This window comes from Molossus molossus, unplaced genomic scaffold (genome assembly GCF_014108415.1).
Source record: "Molossus molossus isolate mMolMol1 unplaced genomic scaffold, mMolMol1.p scaffold_m16_p_21, whole genome shotgun sequence".
NCBI classification, from domain to species: domain Eukaryota; kingdom Metazoa; phylum Chordata; class Mammalia; order Chiroptera; family Molossidae; genus Molossus; species Molossus molossus.
Window position 1 is genome coordinate 12,802,527 of NW_023425357.1, and position 18,905 is coordinate 12,821,431.

The 18,905-nt window shown below is 58.4% G+C and overlaps 1 protein-coding gene across 2 annotated transcripts in view; it reads right to left on the minus strand.

Moving 5' to 3' along the window:
- Window positions 1-460: 460 nt before the first annotated feature.
- The window catches only part of MEGF8 (multiple EGF like domains 8), a 41,490-nt gene continuing 23,045 nt past the window's right edge, over window positions 461-18,905 (minus strand). The window contains exons 26-41 of one of the 2 annotated variants that reach the window (XM_036274401.1): window positions 18,778-18,896; window positions 18,310-18,517; window positions 17,664-17,844; window positions 16,973-17,136; window positions 15,855-15,999; window positions 14,426-14,657; window positions 13,023-13,146; window positions 12,728-12,941; window positions 12,350-12,564; window positions 7,806-8,013; window positions 7,489-7,648; window positions 6,963-7,155; window positions 6,246-6,416; window positions 5,637-5,767; window positions 5,058-5,190; window positions 461-2,428 (exon numbers count right to left, since the gene is read on the minus strand). In XM_036274401.1, coding sequence (XP_036130294.1) covers window positions 1,160-2,428; window positions 5,058-5,190; window positions 5,637-5,767; window positions 6,246-6,416; window positions 6,963-7,155; window positions 7,489-7,648; window positions 7,806-8,013; window positions 12,350-12,564; window positions 12,728-12,941; window positions 13,023-13,146; window positions 14,426-14,657; window positions 15,855-15,999; window positions 16,973-17,136; window positions 17,664-17,844; window positions 18,310-18,517; window positions 18,778-18,896 — 3,867 coding nt within the window. In that variant the 3' untranslated portion in view covers window positions 461-1,159. Of the gene's footprint in view, window positions 2,429-5,057; window positions 5,191-5,636; window positions 5,768-6,245; window positions 6,417-6,962; window positions 7,156-7,488; window positions 7,649-7,805; window positions 8,014-12,349; window positions 12,565-12,727; window positions 12,942-13,022; window positions 13,147-14,425; window positions 14,658-15,854; window positions 16,000-16,972; window positions 17,137-17,663; window positions 17,845-18,309; window positions 18,518-18,777; window positions 18,897-18,905 lie in introns of those variants that run through there. The other variant, XM_036274402.1, reaches the window with a different exon arrangement.

Below are 18,905 nucleotides of genomic sequence, written 5' to 3' on the forward strand. Positions count from 1 at the left end.
CCTCAGGGCAGCACTGTCTGGGAACAAAGCTGTCTGGTGAGGTCTCCGCCAGTTCTATCTCCAACCTTGGTGTTCACCCCCATCCCCCTTCCTGTGCCTGGGGTGACATCTCAGGCAGTGGCTTTGACTCAGCTTTGTCTCCTAGCGCTCTCTCTGAGCCTGTGGCCCTCGTGGGTTGGGTAACACTGCCAGAGCGGCGGCTTCCTGCTCTCGCTGGAGCCCCTGGGCTGCCTCCTGTCTGGCCTCTCAGCGCCGCCCTCGCCGCCCAGCCAGTCCCCTGCGCCCGATTCCTCGCGCTGGAGCTCAGAGCAGTTTGCTGCCCTGGTCGGACCTGACTGAAGGACGTCTAAAGGGCATCTTAGGTCCAAACTAGGCTCTTGACCTTCCTCACTGCCCCAGTCTGCCCATCTTAATAAATGACCCCATCATCAATAGGCCACATTCTGGATTCCTCCCTCCCTCACCCTGACACCCACACTCTGCCTCTGTCCCAGACTCTCCCTCCCATGGCCACCACCACTCCGACCTGGCCCATCATCTCTTGTGCCCCTGCTGTCTCTCAGCCCTTCCAATCCAGTCCCCACGCCACAGCTGGGTGACCTCTTAAATAGGTACATCGGATCCTGTCATCCCCCCTCATAAAACTCTAACGGCTTCCCATTGCCCTGAGAACAAAACCCCAAGCCCTCTCTGGGACCCACAGGCCCTGGTGGCCCAGCCCCACCTCCTCTTCACGCTGCCAGCTTCATGGTCTTCCCGTTACAGGGAGCTGGTCCTCACACTAGGACCTCGTTTCCTCTGCTGGGGCCCACTGTCCGCAGCTCTTCCCACAGCCTTTCCTTCGGTCTTTCCCTAGCTGCTCAGGTGCCCAGTGGACGTCACCCCTCAGTCCCTACAGTCACAGCAGCCCCACAAGACTAGGGAACCTCGTCCGTCTCGGTTCCTGTTGGCCTGGTGCCTTCATCAGGGCCTGGCGCTCAGTACGTGCTCAATAAATAATTCTTGAGTGCACAACAAAGGAGGCCTCGTCTGGGGACCCCGGGGAGGGAACCAGAGATCTCTGAGGACACAATATCCAGGGGCCCCCATGGAGAAGGGCCCCAAGCTCAGGGACCCTTCAGGGCACTTGGCTGCTGTGGCTTGAGGACCCAGCCTTGGGTCAGAGGGACATGCTGGTGAGGTTGTCCTGGCTCAACAGTCCCTTCCGACCTACACCAGCCCCGTGCCCGCTGCCGCCAGCACCCCCACTGCCCCCGCAGTACTCATGCAGCCTGTGCCTCAGTGTGACGAGGGCCGAGCCCAGGCAGGCACCATTGGGAGCATGGGGCCCACCAGGCAGCTGCAGCAGCAGCGTGGCCACACCGGCCATGCCGTCTTCCGTGGGCTCAAGGGTGATGGGCCCGGCTCGCAGGCCGGCAGTAGTGGTGGGGAGGGCTGGTGGGCAGCAGCCCCCTCCCACGGGTCCCCAGGGCCCGCCAGCCCCTGTCAGCAGCAGGGGTGCCAAGAAAGGCTCAGAGCGGCGGAAGGTGGGTGGCGGGAGACCGGCCGGCTTCCAGGACGGAACTGGGGCAGCAGGGTCGGGCGGGAAGCAGACTGTGACTTTGGCGAAGGGGCGGCTGGCCATCTTGGTCATCTCTTGCAGGTGCCGGCGCTGCTCCTGCCGCTGGTCCAGGGCCTGTTTGGCCTTCCAGAGGAGCACACAGAGTGAGAGGAAGAGGAAGAAGCAGGAGAAGAAGACGGAGAAAAAGACAAACAGGTCAATGTGGGCCTGGTCCTGCCGGAAGAAGAGCAGGCCCTGCGAGTCGGCCGAGCCGTTGGCGCCGGGCCCACTGGGGTCTCCCACGCCCAGCAGCAGCAGGTAGAAGCGGCTGGACTTGAGGGCATGGTGCTCGTGCGGGTAGGTGATGACCAGTCGGTCGCGCACACTGCGAACCACCAGCACTGCTGATGGCTCCGTCACTGTCACGTAGGTGATCAGGCCCCGTGGCCACACCTCCCGCACCCGCGGCTCCACTGAGGTGGCTGGCCCATTCCCGGCCCCGGGTCCCCCCAGATCCACAGCCCCCCGGGGCCCGCCATCCGCAGGGGGTGGGGGCGGCGGTGGGGGCGGGGGTGGCTGGATATGCACTGTATGGACGCCCGTGTCAGGGGCCACGCGGACCACGAAGGTGTCGTAGGAGGTGGAGACATAGAGGTCCACGGCACCAAAGGTCACATCCAGTGTCAGGCGAATGTCCACGTTGGTGAACTTGGGCTGCACACCAAAGAGGACGGTGCGGCCAGGGCCCAGGGCCCGGCGCTTGGGTTCGTGGAAGCAGTTGGTCTGGGACGTCGGGTCCAGGCAGCACTCCTGCTCCACAGAGATGAGGCGGTAGCACTGCTGCCCACCCAGCGGGCTCCCGTGGAACGACTCCCGGCATTTGGCGCACTGCGAGAGGGGTGCACAGGCAGCCATCAGGGCTGAGCTCGGGGCCCAGCACTTCTCCAGGCAAAACGGACACTGTGCACCTATTGGTAGGTAGCAAAGGCCCGGGTCCTGCCAGTGCCCCAGCAGCTTCCAGGGACCACCCCCGAACCTCCCTGACACAGTGTGGACACCGCCAGGACCCTACACTCCAGCTCTGCCATCCCTGGTGTCACCCAGGGACTACAGCATCCTGATGCCAAGGCCTCTGGAACTCCGAGGCACAGCAATGAAGAGCTCTGTTGAATCCTGGCTCCACCTCCTCACTAGCTGTGCAGCCTTGAACTAGTGACTGAACATCACTGACCTTGAGATTCTTCCTCTGTACACAGGTAGTAAACATGGCTGGCTCACAGGACTGCTGAAATCACAGGCACAGCAGAGTGGGCCAGCCTCGCGGTTTCTGCACTGTGTTCAGATACGCCCTACCTCAGGGCCTTTGCACTGGCTGATCCTCTGCCTGGATCACTCTCCACCTAATCTTGTCTTCCCCGCCTGTCTGCTTGTCTGGCATCCTCACTTCCATCAGGTTTTTACTCATGTCACCTTCTCACTGAGGCCTTCCTTGGTCACAGTATCTACCATTTTCACTCTCCAACACTCCCCAGCCCTCCTTTCTGCTTCATTTCCCTCCTTACTGCTCATCACTACCACACTGTATCCATCTGACTTGTTCAGTTGTTTGTTGCTAGACTCCTCTACGAGGATGTAAATTCCTTGAGAACAGATCATTTTGCCTATTTTTGTTCCCTACTGTGTCCCAGCGCCTTGCACAGTGCCGGCCACCCAGTGGGAGTGCAGTCGCTGTGTGTTGAATGAGCAGATGGGTCACGGCTGTTTTGACCCCTGCAGTCCAGTGGAAACCACTCAGGCTCTAGGACCAGCCCAGAGCCATTCCAGGCTCCAAACCCACCTGGCTATCTGACCTGAAACAGGACATGGAACGTCTCTGAGCCTCGTTTCCCTCTTCCATCTGTACCTCACCGAGACCCCAGCATATCCCTGGAGGGCCTTCCCATCTGTGTTGTCTCCGCTGTCTCCACAGCACAGCACCAGCTTGGTGACAGGCCTTCCCCACACACTAGTTTCTCCTGTTATTAATCCTCACCTGAGGATATTTTTCTATTTATCATCAGATAGGGTGGGAGGGAGGGAAAGAGAGAAACACTGATGTGAGAGGGACACACTGACTGGCTGTCTCCTGCAGGACCCGATCAGAGCCGGGGATGAACCGCAACCGAGGTACGTGCCCATGACCGGAATCGAACCTGCGACTCTTTGGTCTGTGGGCCGACACTCTAACCGCTGAGTCAAACCAGCCAGGGCTCCACTGCTACTGTTATGAGAACTTTTTTTTTTTTTTTTTATCCTCACCCGAGGACATTTTTCCATTTTTTGTTCAGGTAGAGTGGGAGGGAGAGAGAGGAACAGAGAGAGAGAGGGGAAACATCGATGTGAAAGGAACACATCAAGTGGCTGCCACCCGCACAACCGACCAGGGCCGGGGACAAACTGCAACCGAGGTACGCGCCCTTAGCGGGAACCGAACCCGGGTCTCTCAGGACCGCAGGCCGACGCTCTAACCGCTGAGTCAAACCAGCCAGGGCTCCACTGCTATTGTTATGAGAACTTTTAAGAAACCACTGCTTCCTAGCTGCTGGAGGAAGGGGGCTGAATTAACCTCTGGGACTATTTTTTTTTTTGCAAAGGCCAATGGGCCTTCAACTATGCATCAAGAAAGCAAAAGTTCTGGCCCAGGATGGAAATGTCAGGTGTCAGTAAGGCTTGTGAAGCTCTGTTGCTGTTTTGGGTGGAGTTGCACCGGTATAGATTCGGTGTTTCTGTAGATGGGTGGGGGAGACAGAGGCAGGCAAGGGATTTTCTCCCCTCAGAACTAGACAGAGGTCAGTGGGGGGGGGAGGTGCTGTACTCCAAGGAGAGTGTGGAATATCCCTTCTGTCGGAGAACTTGCAACATGACAGCCAACCAGGTGGCTAACACAGGGGTTCCAGGAGCCCCCCGGCAGAGAAAGGGAAATGGACTCCAGGGGAATTTGAATATGGGTATTGGTGACGATAGGAAGAATCCTGTCAGCTCAAGGTTATCAGGTGTGAGCTGCGCTTGGAGGAAAACCTGCCTGAGCATGAGGCCAACAGAGAGGAAAGCAGAGTCCGGGTGCAGGGAAAGAGGTACCCCCGACGGCAGTGTGAGCACCTGGATCCGGTCATCCCTGAAGGCAGGCTCCAGACCCCCGTTTTGAGAGCCAAGACATTTTCTTTTTGCGTAGGTTACTCTGAGATGGGGTTTCTGGCGTTTGCAACCTTCAGGTTGTGACTATCTGCAGTGGAGACTGTCTCCTCACCGGCCCCAGAGCGCCCCACAAGGGGCTTGTGTCTGGGTCACCAGCATCACTGCCCGGGACCTGAAACTGACTGGGGCTCAGAAACAGTCTATCACGCTGACCTTGATCGCATGACCACAGAGTTCAAAACCACACTGCCAGTCCTGCCTGGGCCAGGCCGCCCCCCTTCCCCCAGCTCCGACCCCTCGGGGCTATGGCGCCCTTGGTCCGTAACTGGTCTCTCAGCCGCACCTGGTACTTGTAGCAGTCTCGGCGGTCACTGGGGGAGCTCCCCTGGCAGGTGCCCGTCTCTGTGTTGTTCTGACAGGGGCAGCCTGTCCCGTCCTGCTCGTTACATGTATCCGCATGGCCATTACACTGGCATCTGGGGGGGAGGGAGACTGGGGTTACAGTGCTCTCCTGGCCTACAGGGGCCCCGGCTGGATGCTGCATATGTGAGCTCCAATCCAGGCCAGAAGAGACAACGGGCTCACAGAGGTCCAGCCCTTCACCCACGTGGCAGAGTCAGGACCAGAGCCTAGCTTGGACTGACCACTCAGAAGGAAGGCGCGAACAGGGAGGGCGTCTTGAGGCCTCTCCCTCAGTGGCCCTCTCTGCCCACCAGTCTCCATCAGGGCTGCTGTGTAGCCTGCATTTCAGCTTCTGAGGTTGGGGGCCTCCCCTCCGACTCCAGCTCCTTCTCCCCACACCTGCCCTGGCCTGGGGGCTCCCTGGGGATTTCATCTTCTCCTGAGGACTGGGGAGGGGACACTTGGCTCCCAGAACTGTGCCCAGTGAGCAGGGCAAAGGGCCTGGGTCCCTTCCACTCACTTGGTGCACTTCCCATCCAGGAGGAAGTAGCCGTGGAGGCAGCTTTCACATTTGTCCCCGTAGCTGTTATTCTGGCAGTTTACACACACAGCCTCGTCTTCACTAGGACCCTCTGTCACCCAGTTTTCAATCTGGCCAAGTAAGGACACAAAAAGGCATGGAGTAGCCCCCTCCTCCCTCAGACCAGGAGTCCGGGCCCCCTGCCCCTCCTCCCTCAGACCAGGAGTCTGGGCCCCCTGCCCCTCCCCCCTCGGAGCCAGGAGTCCGGGCCCCCCGCCCCTCCTCCCTCAGACCAGGAGTCCAGGCCCCCGCCCCTCCCCCCTCAGACCAGGAGTCCGGGCCCCCTGCCCCTCCTCCCTCAGACCAGGAGTCCAAGCCTCCAGCCCCCTCCTCCCTCAGACCAGGAGTCCAGGCCTCCAGCCCCCTCCTCCCTCAGACCAGGAGTCCAGGTCCCCGCCCCTCCCCCCTCAGACCAGGAGTCCAGGCCCCCTCCCCTCCCCCCTCAGACCAGGAGTCCAGGCCCCCGCCCCTCCCCCCTCAGACCAGGAGTCCAGGCCCCCAGCCCCTCCTCCCTCAGACCAAGTAGTTTGAGACCCCAGTCCCTTTCACCTCCTCTGGATCCAGCAAGTACTTCTCTGGCTCCCGCCTGGCCATTTCAAGCTCTTTCCTGGAGACACAGACGTGGCTGTTGCCACGACAGAAGGCGTGGCAGGGCCGGCAGGTGCCGCCCCCCACGGCAGAACCCACGAACAGCGGGAGGCACTGCTCACAGTGGCTGCCCTGGAAAGCAGGGACCATGTGGTCAGAGGGGCTGGAGAATCATGGTGGGGCACAGGGTGGGGAGGCCACAGGTTCTGAGAGCCCCATGAAAGGGCAGTGGGTGCACTTGGCCTGGGCAATTCCAGCCTGCCTGTGACTTACCCCTCTGCCTTTGCCACTCCAGTGACGGGGAGGGAGGTGGTGGGGTTGTCACTCCCTTACAGCCCAAGGTGTTGAGCTCAGAAAGCCCTTCCCTAAATTATCCCAAATCTTCTTCCATTTGACCACCTTCCCTGGCCCAGCACTGACTCTGTCCACTATTCCAAGGCAGCCCCTCTGTGATTCAACCCAGGCAGGGTCCCCAAAACCTTCTCACACCTCTCTGGGACAGGGTCACACCATTCCCAATCCCGCGCCTGGTTTATCAGGGCTTGACCAAGGCTCAAGATGCCTGAACATGGGCCCTGGCCGCTACGGCTCAGCGGCAGAGCATCAGCCTGCGAAGCAAAGATGCCTGAACGTGGGCCGAAGGCTCTGGGGCCAGGGTCTGAGGCCTGGGTGGCCCACCTTGGTGTGGTTGCGGCAGAGCAGGCAGTGGTCACGGGCGCCTACACCGGCACACTCGCTGTGGCGGTTGCATCGACACTCCGTGGAGCAATTGCGTCCAACAAAGCCAAAGTGGCAGCGGCAATGGTCTGGCTCCACACACGAGCCATTCACGCAGCCCTGGGCGCACACCGGGCGGCACAGCCCTGTCACACTGCAAGGGCAGGGAGGGGGTCAGGGCAGGGCAGCGGCCCACCACTCAGCATCCTCATCCCTGCTCTGTTCTATCTCTTCCCCCTCCAGGAGCCTGTCCACGGCCCTCTCTTCCTGGGGTACCCCGTCACACTCACAACTTTGCCCTGCCATGACCTAGCCCCCACCTGCATGCCCCCTTGGATTAATCCCACCACCATCAGGCTTGGACTGTTTTCTCCCACCCTTTGGTCCATGCCTCATCCTCTACTGCTCCCACAGACCCTCCCACCCCACAGTCTGTCCGGTCCCTCTTCCCTCGACCCGGCCCGGGCCAGTCTGGCTGCAGCCTCACTTGTCCATGGTGTAGCCTGTCTTGCAGCTGCACTCGTAACCGTGGGGCTGGTCATGGCAGTTCTGCGTTTCATTGCAGTCATGGTGCCCGTTTGCACACTCGTCCTCAGGGGGGCAGGACAGGAAGGCCCAGGAGGCCCCAGGACGCCCACACGTCAGCCCTGGAACAAGATACAGGGCTTCACTGGAGCCTCTGTACCACCCACTGAGCCACTCAGGCCCTTGCTCCTACTTCCCCTGAGCCCCACCTCTGAGACAGCCCCCGTGCCCCCCCATACTCTGTGCCAGCCTCTCACCGTACCCCCAAGCCCCTCTTACCATCACGGGGGCCGCTGAGTCCACCCTCCAGGCAGTGGCCGCCCCCGTCCTGGCCCCCCCAGGCACACCAGCCACAGTGGGGGCGCTGCAGGCACAGGGCACACTGCGTTGCCTGAGCACAGCCCAGGGAGCAGCTCTCAGGCCCTCGGAGCAGACGCCCGCAGCCTCCGGCCATACATCGAAGGGGCAGGTACGAGGGGCTCAGACACTGTCCAAGGAAGGGGAAATGCAGATGCACTGGGTCAAATAAACACATCCTGGGTATCTTCCCAGCTACAACCTCTTCTCAGAGATCTCACCCTCCCTGGCCACAGCTGGCTGGACCAAAGTGGACACCAGCTGGGGTCATCATGACATCCTCCCTCTCCAGCATCTATAACTAAGTCAGACTAGGGACATCCTTGACACTGTAAGATTATGTAGCCCAGGGCTGCAGGGCCGTTTGGATGAGCAAACGACAGCAACAAAGAGAGGAAGAAGCAGGAAAAGAGCAGAAGCAGAGGAAATCAGAGATGAGAACTATACCCCCAAACACAGGCGGAGAGGCGGCTTTCCAGCTCCATGTCCAGCCCCTGGTGACACCTGGCTGCACTCGCCACCCTGGTGCCACTGTTAGTGTAACGAGTCCCCTTTACCCACCTGGCTCAGGGCACAGCTGCTTCTTAAAATCAAAGGTGGGCAATGATCCCAGATGGAGACAGAAACTAGTATCAGGAGGGGGGTTGCAAGCCACAGTCACTTAGGAAAAATGGGGACCTGGTTGCTGGGGCAACAGGATGCTCCCACTCTAGCCTGGGAAGCTGAAGGGAGTCCATGGTCAGGGGCTGAGCAGCAGCTCACACGCCATCACGTAATCATGTCCTGAGAACCAGACAAGGTGCACAATGAGGGTCAGGCTCTTAGGAACGTACCTCGGTGTATAAGAGCATTTGATTTACTGCTCAGGCCTAAGTAAGGTATAAGAGGAAAGAGGTTAGTCTGGGCTGGCTGGCTTGCTGGGAGCACTTAGGAAAAACCAAAGCCAGCATACAGTCCGGAGATAGAAAACCCCGAGTGCTGTGGCCGGGGCTTTGAGCCCATTGAGGGTCATGGCCAGCGACGAGCTGAGCCTCGCTCAACTGCCAAATTCTCTGCCAGGCTAGGCCTCTGGATCTAAATTTACTGCACAAACTGGCAGACAGCAGAGCAATCTGGGAGGAGGTAGAGAGAAGCCCAAGGCTCCAGTCTGCACAGTGCTTTCTTTTTCTGTTGTTGTTAATCCTCAAGAGAGGATATTTTTCCATTGATTTTTTTAGATAGAGTGGAAGGAAGGGAGGGGGGAGAGAGAGAAAGAGACATTGATGTGAGAGAGACACATCGATTAGTTGCCTCCTGTATGATCCCAACCGGGGCTGGGGATGGAACCTGCAACCCAGGTACGTGTCCTTGACCGGGAATTGAACCCATGATCCTTTAGTCCCCAGGCCGACACTCTAACCACTGAGCAAAACCAACCAGGGTCGCACAGAGCTTTCTGCTGTGACCTCCCTAATGGCCAAATGTGATGCTGCCCAACCGCATTGCCTGTGTTCCTGGCAGACACGTGAACGTAAGTGCGGAGAGCAGGATCCGAGCGCATCTGTTGGCATGTGCCCGCAGCCTACGAGGAACGTGCTCAGGAAAGAATTTGGTGAAAGGAGAAAGGGAAGGAGGAAACAAGCCAGCCAGCCAGGGAAGAGCACACTCTTGCCTGCGCCAGGCTCTGAGGCCAACGTCATTCAAAACAACAATGCTGGATGGTTGAAACACAGCTGCCCTTGAGCCCGCACACCTGTTACGTTTGGTCTGTGCTGTGGTGGTTTTTAAAAACTTGCATCGACACTTGAACTAGAAGATTTTGGACACCAGAAGGATCTGGTGAAAGTCCTCTCCCATTCACAGGCAGAAGCAACTTGGTGCTCTCCACCACTTGGCGCGGCCTCATACCTGGGGCTGCCCAGAGCCAGAGGGAGTAGAGCCGGCCGGCAGGCACACGGCCTGGGGAGCCGCACATGCTCTCTGGAGTTGCTTTCTGGTCCCTGGAGCACCCGCAGACAAATAATGGCAATCTCAATAATACTGGGGGAGAACTTCCGTCACCAGATAGACCCCAGGTTGGGGAAGGACAGGCCTCTGCTTGTTAAAGAGGGACACTGCAGGGTCACCCGCAGGGACATCCACTCCCCACCCATGAGTGAACCTCTAGGTGTGTCCCAGAAAGTGGAGACTGGGAACCGTCCCGATGGGTGGAACCTGGGGCGTTGCTGAGTTCTTACTTAATGGCAGGCTCTGCATCATGTTCTCAATACATCCTCCCATCAACCTGCCTACGGGATGGTGTGATGCAACACAAAAAATGTTTGGATTTTGTCCCCCACTCCTGACACAAAACTACTAAACTGCTAGGAATTTCCCCAGTAATGAGAATGTCTTGTTATTTACCAGAAGCCCCTTTCTCCCAAGAGTTTATACTATTGAGTTGACTTAGGGAGAGGTCCCGGGAAGACCAAGCGATTAGAGGGGTGCGGCTTTTAGCCCCACCCACTGTCCTTGGAGCTCTATAAAAACTCCTGAACAAAACCAGGTTCGGAGCTGGTGAACACATCCACTGGGTGCCCAGGGAGGCATGGGAACTCCGCACTCCATTATCTGGCCCTATTAATCTCTTGCACTGGGCTCTTCCTAAACTGTGTCCTTTATGGTAAACTGGTATTAGTAAGCAAATGAGTTCTGTGAGCCGGTCTAGAAAATTATCAAGCCTGCAGAAGGCATGGTGGGAACCCAATTTATAGCCGTTGGGCAGAAGTACGGGAGGCCTGGATTTGTGACCAGCATCCGAAGGGGGGCAGTCTTCAGGGCTGAGCCCTCTGACCCATGGGATCTGGCGCTAACTCCGGATAGATGGTGTCAGAAGTGAGCTGAATTGTTGGACCCCAGGCTGCGTGAACTGGTCAATGGTGTTGGAAACACCTCAGGTGGGGTCTGTTGATATCAATCCTATTTTACCAAAGACTCCTGTAGGCTCCTGGGTTGAGATGGTGAGTAGACACACCTCAATTGGGTTTTGCACAATAAAGATATGAATGGGCCCTGGCCGGTTTGGCTCAGCAGTTAGAGCATCAGCCCACGGACCAAAGGTCTCAGGTTCAATTCCTGGTCCAGGGCAAGTACCTGGGTTGCAGGGCAATCCCCGGCCCCAGTTAGAGTGAATGTGGGAGGCAACCAACCAATGTTTCTCTCTCACATGGATGTTTCTGTTTCTCCCCCTCCCTCCCTTCTACTCTATTTAAAAATCAATGGAAAAATATCTTCGAGTGAGGATTAACAACAAAAAGATATGAATGGCCCTGGCCGGTTTGGCTCATAGAGTGTCAGCCCGTGGACCAATGAGTCAAGGGTTCGATTCTGGTCAAGGGCACATACCTCAGTTGTGGTTCATCCCCAACCCTTGTCAGGGTCGTGCGGGAGGCAGCCAGTCGATGTGTCTCTCTCACATCGATGTTTCTTTCTCTCTCTCTCTCTCCTTCCCTCCTTCCCACTCTATCAGAAGATAAATAGAAAAATATCCTCGGGTGAGGATAAAAAAAAAAAAAGATATGAATGGACAGTGGACCCCCATGGGAGTCAGAGACTTGGAACTCTGGTCCAGTGACACTGCTTCCAGATGTGACAGCAAGAGGTGAAGCTTCCTGCCTCCTGCTGGGGTGGGGTTGGGGGTAAATGCCTTCAGCATCTGTTGCTGAGAAGCTAAAGCATGCTGGGCAGAGGAACCTTAGCATGGGCTTTACGAGACAGCATGTGCCGGGCAGTCAAGGGGCAGACTGTCACTGGCATATATGGTACCTCCCCAGACCTTCCAGAATCATCTCCAGCCCACAGCCACAGATGAGGGTGGGTCTGAAGTGCCATGTCACAACCATGAGCTCCTACCCCTCCCTGGCTGTCCCCTTGGACCAAGGCTGGACACCTAACTCCTGAGCTGGGCTGAAGTCCCTTTGAGAATGTCAGTGAACCGATGAACAGAGATGACTGTAGCCTCCGGAATACCCAGACTGAAGGTCAGGGCTGTCATTTGAGGCCGTGTGTGTCGAAGACGGAGCCAAGAGAAATGAGGATGGAGATGAGTGGAGAACAGCTGAGACCACAGAGCGCGGGGCCCGAGAACCACGGGGCAGCAGTATTTCCTGCCCTTAGACTCCATCAAATGCCCTCAGTTCCTTATAATAAAGCCAGCTCAAGTGGGTTGCTTTTCTTAAAAGCAAAAGTTTCAAATGCACAGGGAGAGAAAGAGATGGAGGAGGGAAGCAGAAGGGTTTGGGAGGGAGAGGGGATGGTGAGTCATGGAAGGAGGGCGGGGACAGCAAGAGTGGAGAGAGTGCAAGAAGACAGGCCAGGGACTCAGGCAGGAGGGAAGAAAGAGCCCTGGGAGGAGAGGAGAGGAGAGGAGAGCGCGGCAGTAAGGGAAAGCGGAGGGGGAGGAAAGCGGACGGGGAGGAAGTGGAGGAGTCGGGGGCAGAGCGCAGTACCTGCTGGAGACTGCTGCTCCACACGCAGTGCTGCCAGCCCCCGTCCGCGCCCTTGGAGTCCAGGCAGGAGGTGCAGTTGGGCAGGAGGTGACAGGGAGTGGGGCAGGGCAGTGGGGGTGATGACTCCACTGGCATTGGAGACACGTTCAGCAGAGAGTGGCTGAAGCATGTCCAGTCGTAGGTGGGCTGCACTGAGAGGATGCGGCGGGTCTCCCCTGGGGTTGGGGGCATAGTGATTAGAACTGGGCCTGCCCCCCCCACCCCCGCCACCCCTCTGCCCTCAGACCAGGAGTCCAGGCCCGGGCCCCCACCCCCTCCGCCCTCAGACCAGGAGTCCGGGCCCCACACTCTCCCGTCAGGAACCCACTCAGTGCTCACCTGTCCTCTTGAACTGCCGTGTCCACATGCACTTGCCCTCTCTGGTACACTGCTCGCAGTCGGCCGCCCCGCACGCAGCCTCCGAGCAGTTCCCTGCCCAGAAGACCTCTCGCTGATTGATCCGACAGTCGTTCTCGGAGGTGCAGGACCCGTTGCGCCCGATGCAGGCACCCTCTGGACAGTTGGTACACCACTTACAGCGCGGGGCAGATACCTGGGGGGGGACAGACTCTGTGGGGTCCTCAGGGTCCCCAGCATCTCCTGACCCAACTCCTTCCTCCCTCACAACACTCACCTCTCCGTCTCCAGGCTGCAGGGTCCTGGGATGGCGGGCGAGGCACTCACTGCAGGTCCTTAGCCGGCGACATTCCTCAGGGGAGCGAGGCATTGGGGAGCAGGGGGGGACCCCACAGCCCAGCCTGGGGAGGCAGAGGCCTTGGCTCATCACACCCAGCCAGGCCCCATCCTTCCTCCTCCCTCTTCATCTCCAGACTCCCCGTGTGTGTCCCAAACTGCACGCCACGCAGGACTCGAACCTGCTCCTTCCCCGTCCCACGTGCGAATGGTCCCATGTTCGCGGTCACCCAGGTCAGAGACACTAAACAATACCTCACATTCTCCTGTCCCCCCAACCAAGGCTTTCTGCCTCCTGAATTTCTTTTTTTTTTTATCCTCACCCAAGAACATTTTTCCATTCTTGTTCAGGTAGAGTGGGAGGGAGGGAGAGGAAGAGAGAGAGAAACATCGACATGAAAGGGACACATCGAGTGGCTGCCACCCGCACAACCCCAAGCAGGGCCGGGGACAAACTGCAACCAAGGTACGTGCCCTTAGCGGGAACCAAACCCGGGTCTCTCTGGACTGCAGGCCGACGCTCTAACTGCTCTATCTCAAGATAAATGCAAAAATGTCCTTGAGTGAGGATAAAAAGAATAAATAAATAAAGGGACAAACAAAGCCAAGTGAGTTTGCGCTAAACCCACGACAGCACTTCGGCTTCCCAACTACAGGTGAGGGGTCTATGGACCCAGACGAAGTCCTGCACCTCGGCCACACACTGAAGTCCTTTCTGAGCTGACCCCACTCAACTCTCCAGTCTCCTTTTCCCCAGACTCAGAGGATCTTTCAAATACGCCAATCACAGCCTCACTTGTGAGCTTTTGCTGGTGTCAAGTGTCCTGGTCATTTAGGGCCCCGTTCAGACCCAGCTCCCACAGGAAGCAATTCTTTTTTTTTTTTTTTATCCTCACCCAAGGACATTTTTCCATTTTTTGTTCAGGGTGGGAAGGAGAGAAAGGAAGAGAGAGAGAGAGAGAGAGAGAGAGAGAGAGAGAGAGAGAGAGAGAGAGAAACATTGACGTGAAAGGGACACATCAGGTGGCTGCCACCCACACAACCAACGAGGGCCGGGGACAAACCGCAACCGAGGTACATGCCCTTAGCGGGAACCGAACCCGGGTCTCTCTGGACCACAGGCGGACACTCTAACCGCTGAGCCAAACCGGCCAGGGCAGGAAGCAATTCTTGGATGACACTCCAGCCCACAAGCAGGACTTCCCCCTCGGAGCCCCCAGCCTGCCCCTGCCCCTGACGAGTTGCTCATGTTCCCATGTGCGCTGGCATCCCAGCCTGGCCTAGCACAGAACCCCGTCTGGGGAGCACCGGCACGCCCTCCCGACTGTCAGTCAGCACCGTTACCTGTGGGCCTGGTCCCCGGACAAGCAGGCCCCATGGCACCAGGTGCAGGCTCCAGACTGGTTACAAGCTTCAGGTGAGGGCAGCAGGCGACAGGGGTCAGAGGGCAGGGTCAAGGCCAGCAGGCGGCCCAGGGCCACTCCCCCGAAGCCCCCTGAGATGTACAGGCGGCCCCCCACTGCTGCCACAGCATGGGCCACAGACTCTTCCATCGGGGGCCCCACAGAGGCCTGGCCTGGGGAGAGAGAGCAGTGTTCAGAGGGAGAACAGGCAGGAGACTCCGGGAAGAGACCTACACAAAGATACCAGTTAGAGAGACACCAAGTAAGCAGTTGGATGGTCTGAGAGGAAAGACACAGGGCAGGACAGGGAGAGACAGAGAAGGCCAGACAGGGCTGGGAAATCAGACACAGATAGCAAAACAAAGAGAGGGAGAGAGACATGGAGAAAAAAGAAACAGAGTGAAATTAAGAATGGAGACAAACGTTCCAATACAGCCCTAACAGTTTTCTTCTTCTTGTAATGCAAGCGCCTGACTGAATCTTTGACTGTCAGACACCCTTTTCAAAGAGGCATCTTCGCCCTGGCCAGTTTGGCTCAGCGGTTAGAGCGTCGGCCCACAGATCAAAGAGTCGTGGGTTAAATTCCGGTCAAGGGCACGTACCTCGGTTGTGGTTCGGTCCTCAGCCCTTGTTGGGGTCATGCGGGAGGCAACCAATCAATATGTCTTTCTCACATCAATGTCCTCCCTCCCACTCTGACTGAAGATAAATAGAAAAAGCATCCTCAGGTGAAGATTAAAAAAAAAAATCAGTGGTTGAGCATCAACCCATGTACCAAGAGGCTGCCGGTTTGATTCCCAGTCAGGACACATGCCCAGGATGTGGGCCCGACCCCCAGTAGGGGTCGTGCAGGAGGCGGCCAATTGATGTTCTTTCTCATCGATGTTTCTTTCTCTCTCTCCCTCTCCCTTCTTCTCTCTCTAAAAAAATCAATAATGAAAAAACATTAAAACAAACAAAGAGGCATCTGCTTCTAGGAAGGCAATCTGGAATAAACACACAGTCCCACCACAGGACTTGATAAAGAGCCAGGCGCCTCCTTGGTTTGAGAGAACTTGGCTGATTTCAATATCTGACCATTTGGGCTACGTGTTTGCTTTCTTGTCCTGTGCTTTAAATTCCTGCCCTTATGTCTTAAATTCACCAACAATGACTAAGCCAGCAGAAATCTTAGGACCCTAACATTGATCCCAGTAAAAGCAGCAAAAGAAACTTTTCTAAGGAAAAAAAAAAAGGAAGGAGGGCATCCCCCCGGGTGTTCAGGTAACATGGAGGGGACAGGAGCTTTGCCCGAGAGTCCGAAGGGACGCAAGGGACTCCTAATGAGAGGGGTCTGCGGACAGGGCCGGCAGGGACAGCAGTGGACTTACGGGTGAGGTCGGGCAGGAGCCAAGTGTTGCAGTTGACCTGGTACAGCAGCACATCGCTGCTGAACTCATCAGGGTCCGAGCGCCCCCCCAGGACCACCATGGTGTCCCCGAGCAGGGCTGAGGCATGGAAAAGGCGGGGGCGAGGCTGTTGGGGAGACAGGGGGCAGGATGGCCTGTCAGAGCCCAAGTCCTCTGCTCACTCTCGCAGCCTACTGGCCACCCTGACTCCCCCTACGCCCAGCCCCCACCAGCCCAGTTCTGATGGCCACCCTGACTCCCCCTACGCCCAGCCCCCATCAGCCCAGTTCTGATGGCCACCCTGACTCCCCCTACGCCCAGCCCCCACCAGCCCAGTTCTGATGGCCACCCTGACTCCCCCTACGCCCAGCCCCCACCAGCCCAGTTCTGATGGCCACCCTGACTCCCCCTACGCCCTGCCCCCACCAGCCCAGTTCTGATGGCCACCCTGACTCCCCCTACGCCCTGCCCCCACCAGCCCAGCCCGGCAGAACCTCCCTCAGATCTCCCCTCCTTTCTCCAGGAAAGCCCCTCCTTGCTCAGCAGCCCCCAGAGCCAGCTCCCTTTCCTGAACTCCCACATCCTGTGCTCCTCCCCAGGAAGCTGGCCCAGGCTGCTTGAGACCAACCCCACATTTTCAGGTCACCTCCCCGCTGGGCTGGGGGCACCGGGGTGAGGCCTGGGTCTCTTACTTCCACCTCCTCGCAGCCCAGCCCCATGAAGGGCTCGGAAACATGTTGGGTGGATGGAAAACGCAACTGCCTCTAACCAGCACACCTGGGGTCACAAGGTCTCCCACACATCATCTCCTTTGGCCATGAAGGCAGAAAGTGCAAGGAACCCCGGTCCTCCGGTTGCAGATGGGGAGGCCAGGAAGGGACGGGGCCTGCCAGGGCTGCACCAAGAGAGGGGAGGGGCTGGGGCAGAACCCAGGCCTCTGGACTCCTGGTCCAGGATTCCTTCCTCCAAGCCAGGGATGGAAGAAGGGGAGACTTGGGGTGCCACAGTTCAGTTCAGGGGACTGGGAAGGAGGAGTCGTCCAGGATTGAGCCAGTCCCTCCCACCCCCTACACCCATCTTTCTAGACCTCCTCTCCTGACCTTTGCGCCCTGAGAAGGCGCTAGCAGGCTCCAGGTTCGGTCCGGACAGTGCAGGGAGTAGAGCTCAGGGGACGGGGCTGCCAGCTCCACATGGAAGCGGAAACCCCCAAATACGTAGAGGGAGTCGGTGGCCTCGTGGTACACGGCAGAATGACCATAGAGACCTGGCCGGGTGGGGGTAGAGTGAGAACGGAGGCTGGGGAACGCCTGGTGATCAGGAGAGCCCACCACCTTCTTGGGCTCCCCTTCTCATGACCACACCACCTCCCGAGGCCCTGCGGCCACAGGCTCAGGAGCCCTTGTCAATCCCTCTCTCTCCCTTGAGTTCAAAGGATAACCATCAGAGACTCGGGAAGAGAAGACAGGGAGACGGGGTGGCCGAGTATCTGGGGACAGTGAACAAGGAATGCAGAAGGAGAGGCAGAGGAAGGAGACTATCTGAGGGACTGCGATCCAGGCCCTGGAGGAGGGAGATGGTGACCAGCATTACCGGACAGGAAGAGGACAGCTTTTCATGGAGTCAAGGGGAGGGGTGTAAACCTGAGACCCTGGTAGGGGTCAAGGGGAAGACAGAGAGATAACAGGTATGGGGGGCAGTGACCACAGAGTATGGGAATGAACAGAAAGACCGCACGAAGCCCTGGATGGCCAGGAGGACAGAGGTGCCGTGCTCTCCTGTCCCTAGCCCCACCTGTAGGGGGTGTTCCGCTCTGAGCTCCGGACACCCAGGTGCCAGTTGCCAGCTGGTACTCAAGCAGCTGCTGGTTGAAGCCATTTTCAGGAGAGTAACCACCCACCAGGAGCAGAGACAGGCCTCGGCGGACAGTGAGGGTGTGACCAGCGACAGCTGGCAGTTCCACGGTCTGAGGGGCCTGAGGGACAGAGGGCAGAGGCCATGGGAGGCCAGAGGTCAGGGGTCATCCTGAGGGTAGAAGCGACACTCAGAACTCCCCACACTCTGGCTGAACCGCTAAGGAGGCAGTGAGCGGCCCGGGCTGGTCAGACCACAGGCCCTCCGGCCGCCCTGGTCCCAGCAGGCCCGCAGCAGACCTGCCCGTCTGCCCTCGGCGTCGCTTCTCAGCCGGCACAGCCTGCGCTCCTGGGGAAGCCCTGGCTCCTCTGCTCGCTCTGACTGCACCTGCTCCCAGGCCAGGGCCTCATATCCCCCGGGCCAGAGACCAGCTGGGGAATACAGTGTGACCCAGGATGGCCAACTAATTCGATCCTGGGAGCCCAGGGAGAAGGCCCTGTGCTCTGGGGACAGAGCCCGCAGAAACTCCATGGTCGTCTTTGCCAGAGCCCAGCTGTGGGGCCCGGGGGTGGGGAGACATGCTCACCTTCTCCTGCCGCCACTGCAGGGTGGTGAGGTTGAGGACCCAGAAGTCTCGGGCGACACCCCCAGCCGTGAGCCCCCCCAGTAGGTACATGGCACCACGGCCAGCGGGCACATAGGCAGCTGCATGGAAGGAGCGGGGTGAGGGGCCTGGGCCCCCGTCCTCAGCTCCCGCCAGCATCTGTGTCCACCTCCACTCACTCACTGAGTACCTGGACCAAGATGCAAAACAGCAGCCTCACTGTCCACTCATCCCAGCATCCCCTGGGGTGACCCTCCTATGACAGTCACCTTACCATCCCCCAGGGTAGCACTACCCAAGTAAGTATCCACCCCTGAGGTGAGCCTCCTGTGACAAGTGTCACAGTGTCCTTTGGAGTGTCCTTTTTCTGCACTCCCCTGAGGGGACTCTTGTGTGACAGACATCACAGTATCCCGAGGTGACCTTCCTTTTCCCCAGGGCAGTTCTCACCTATACAGGTTTCCCAGCAGCCCCTGGGGCAGGCCCAGGCCCCCAAACATCCACAAGGTGGCATCAGGTCCCTCCACCATGGTGTGCCCCAGGCGGTGCAGGAAGCGGCTAGCAGTGTCCTGAGGGTG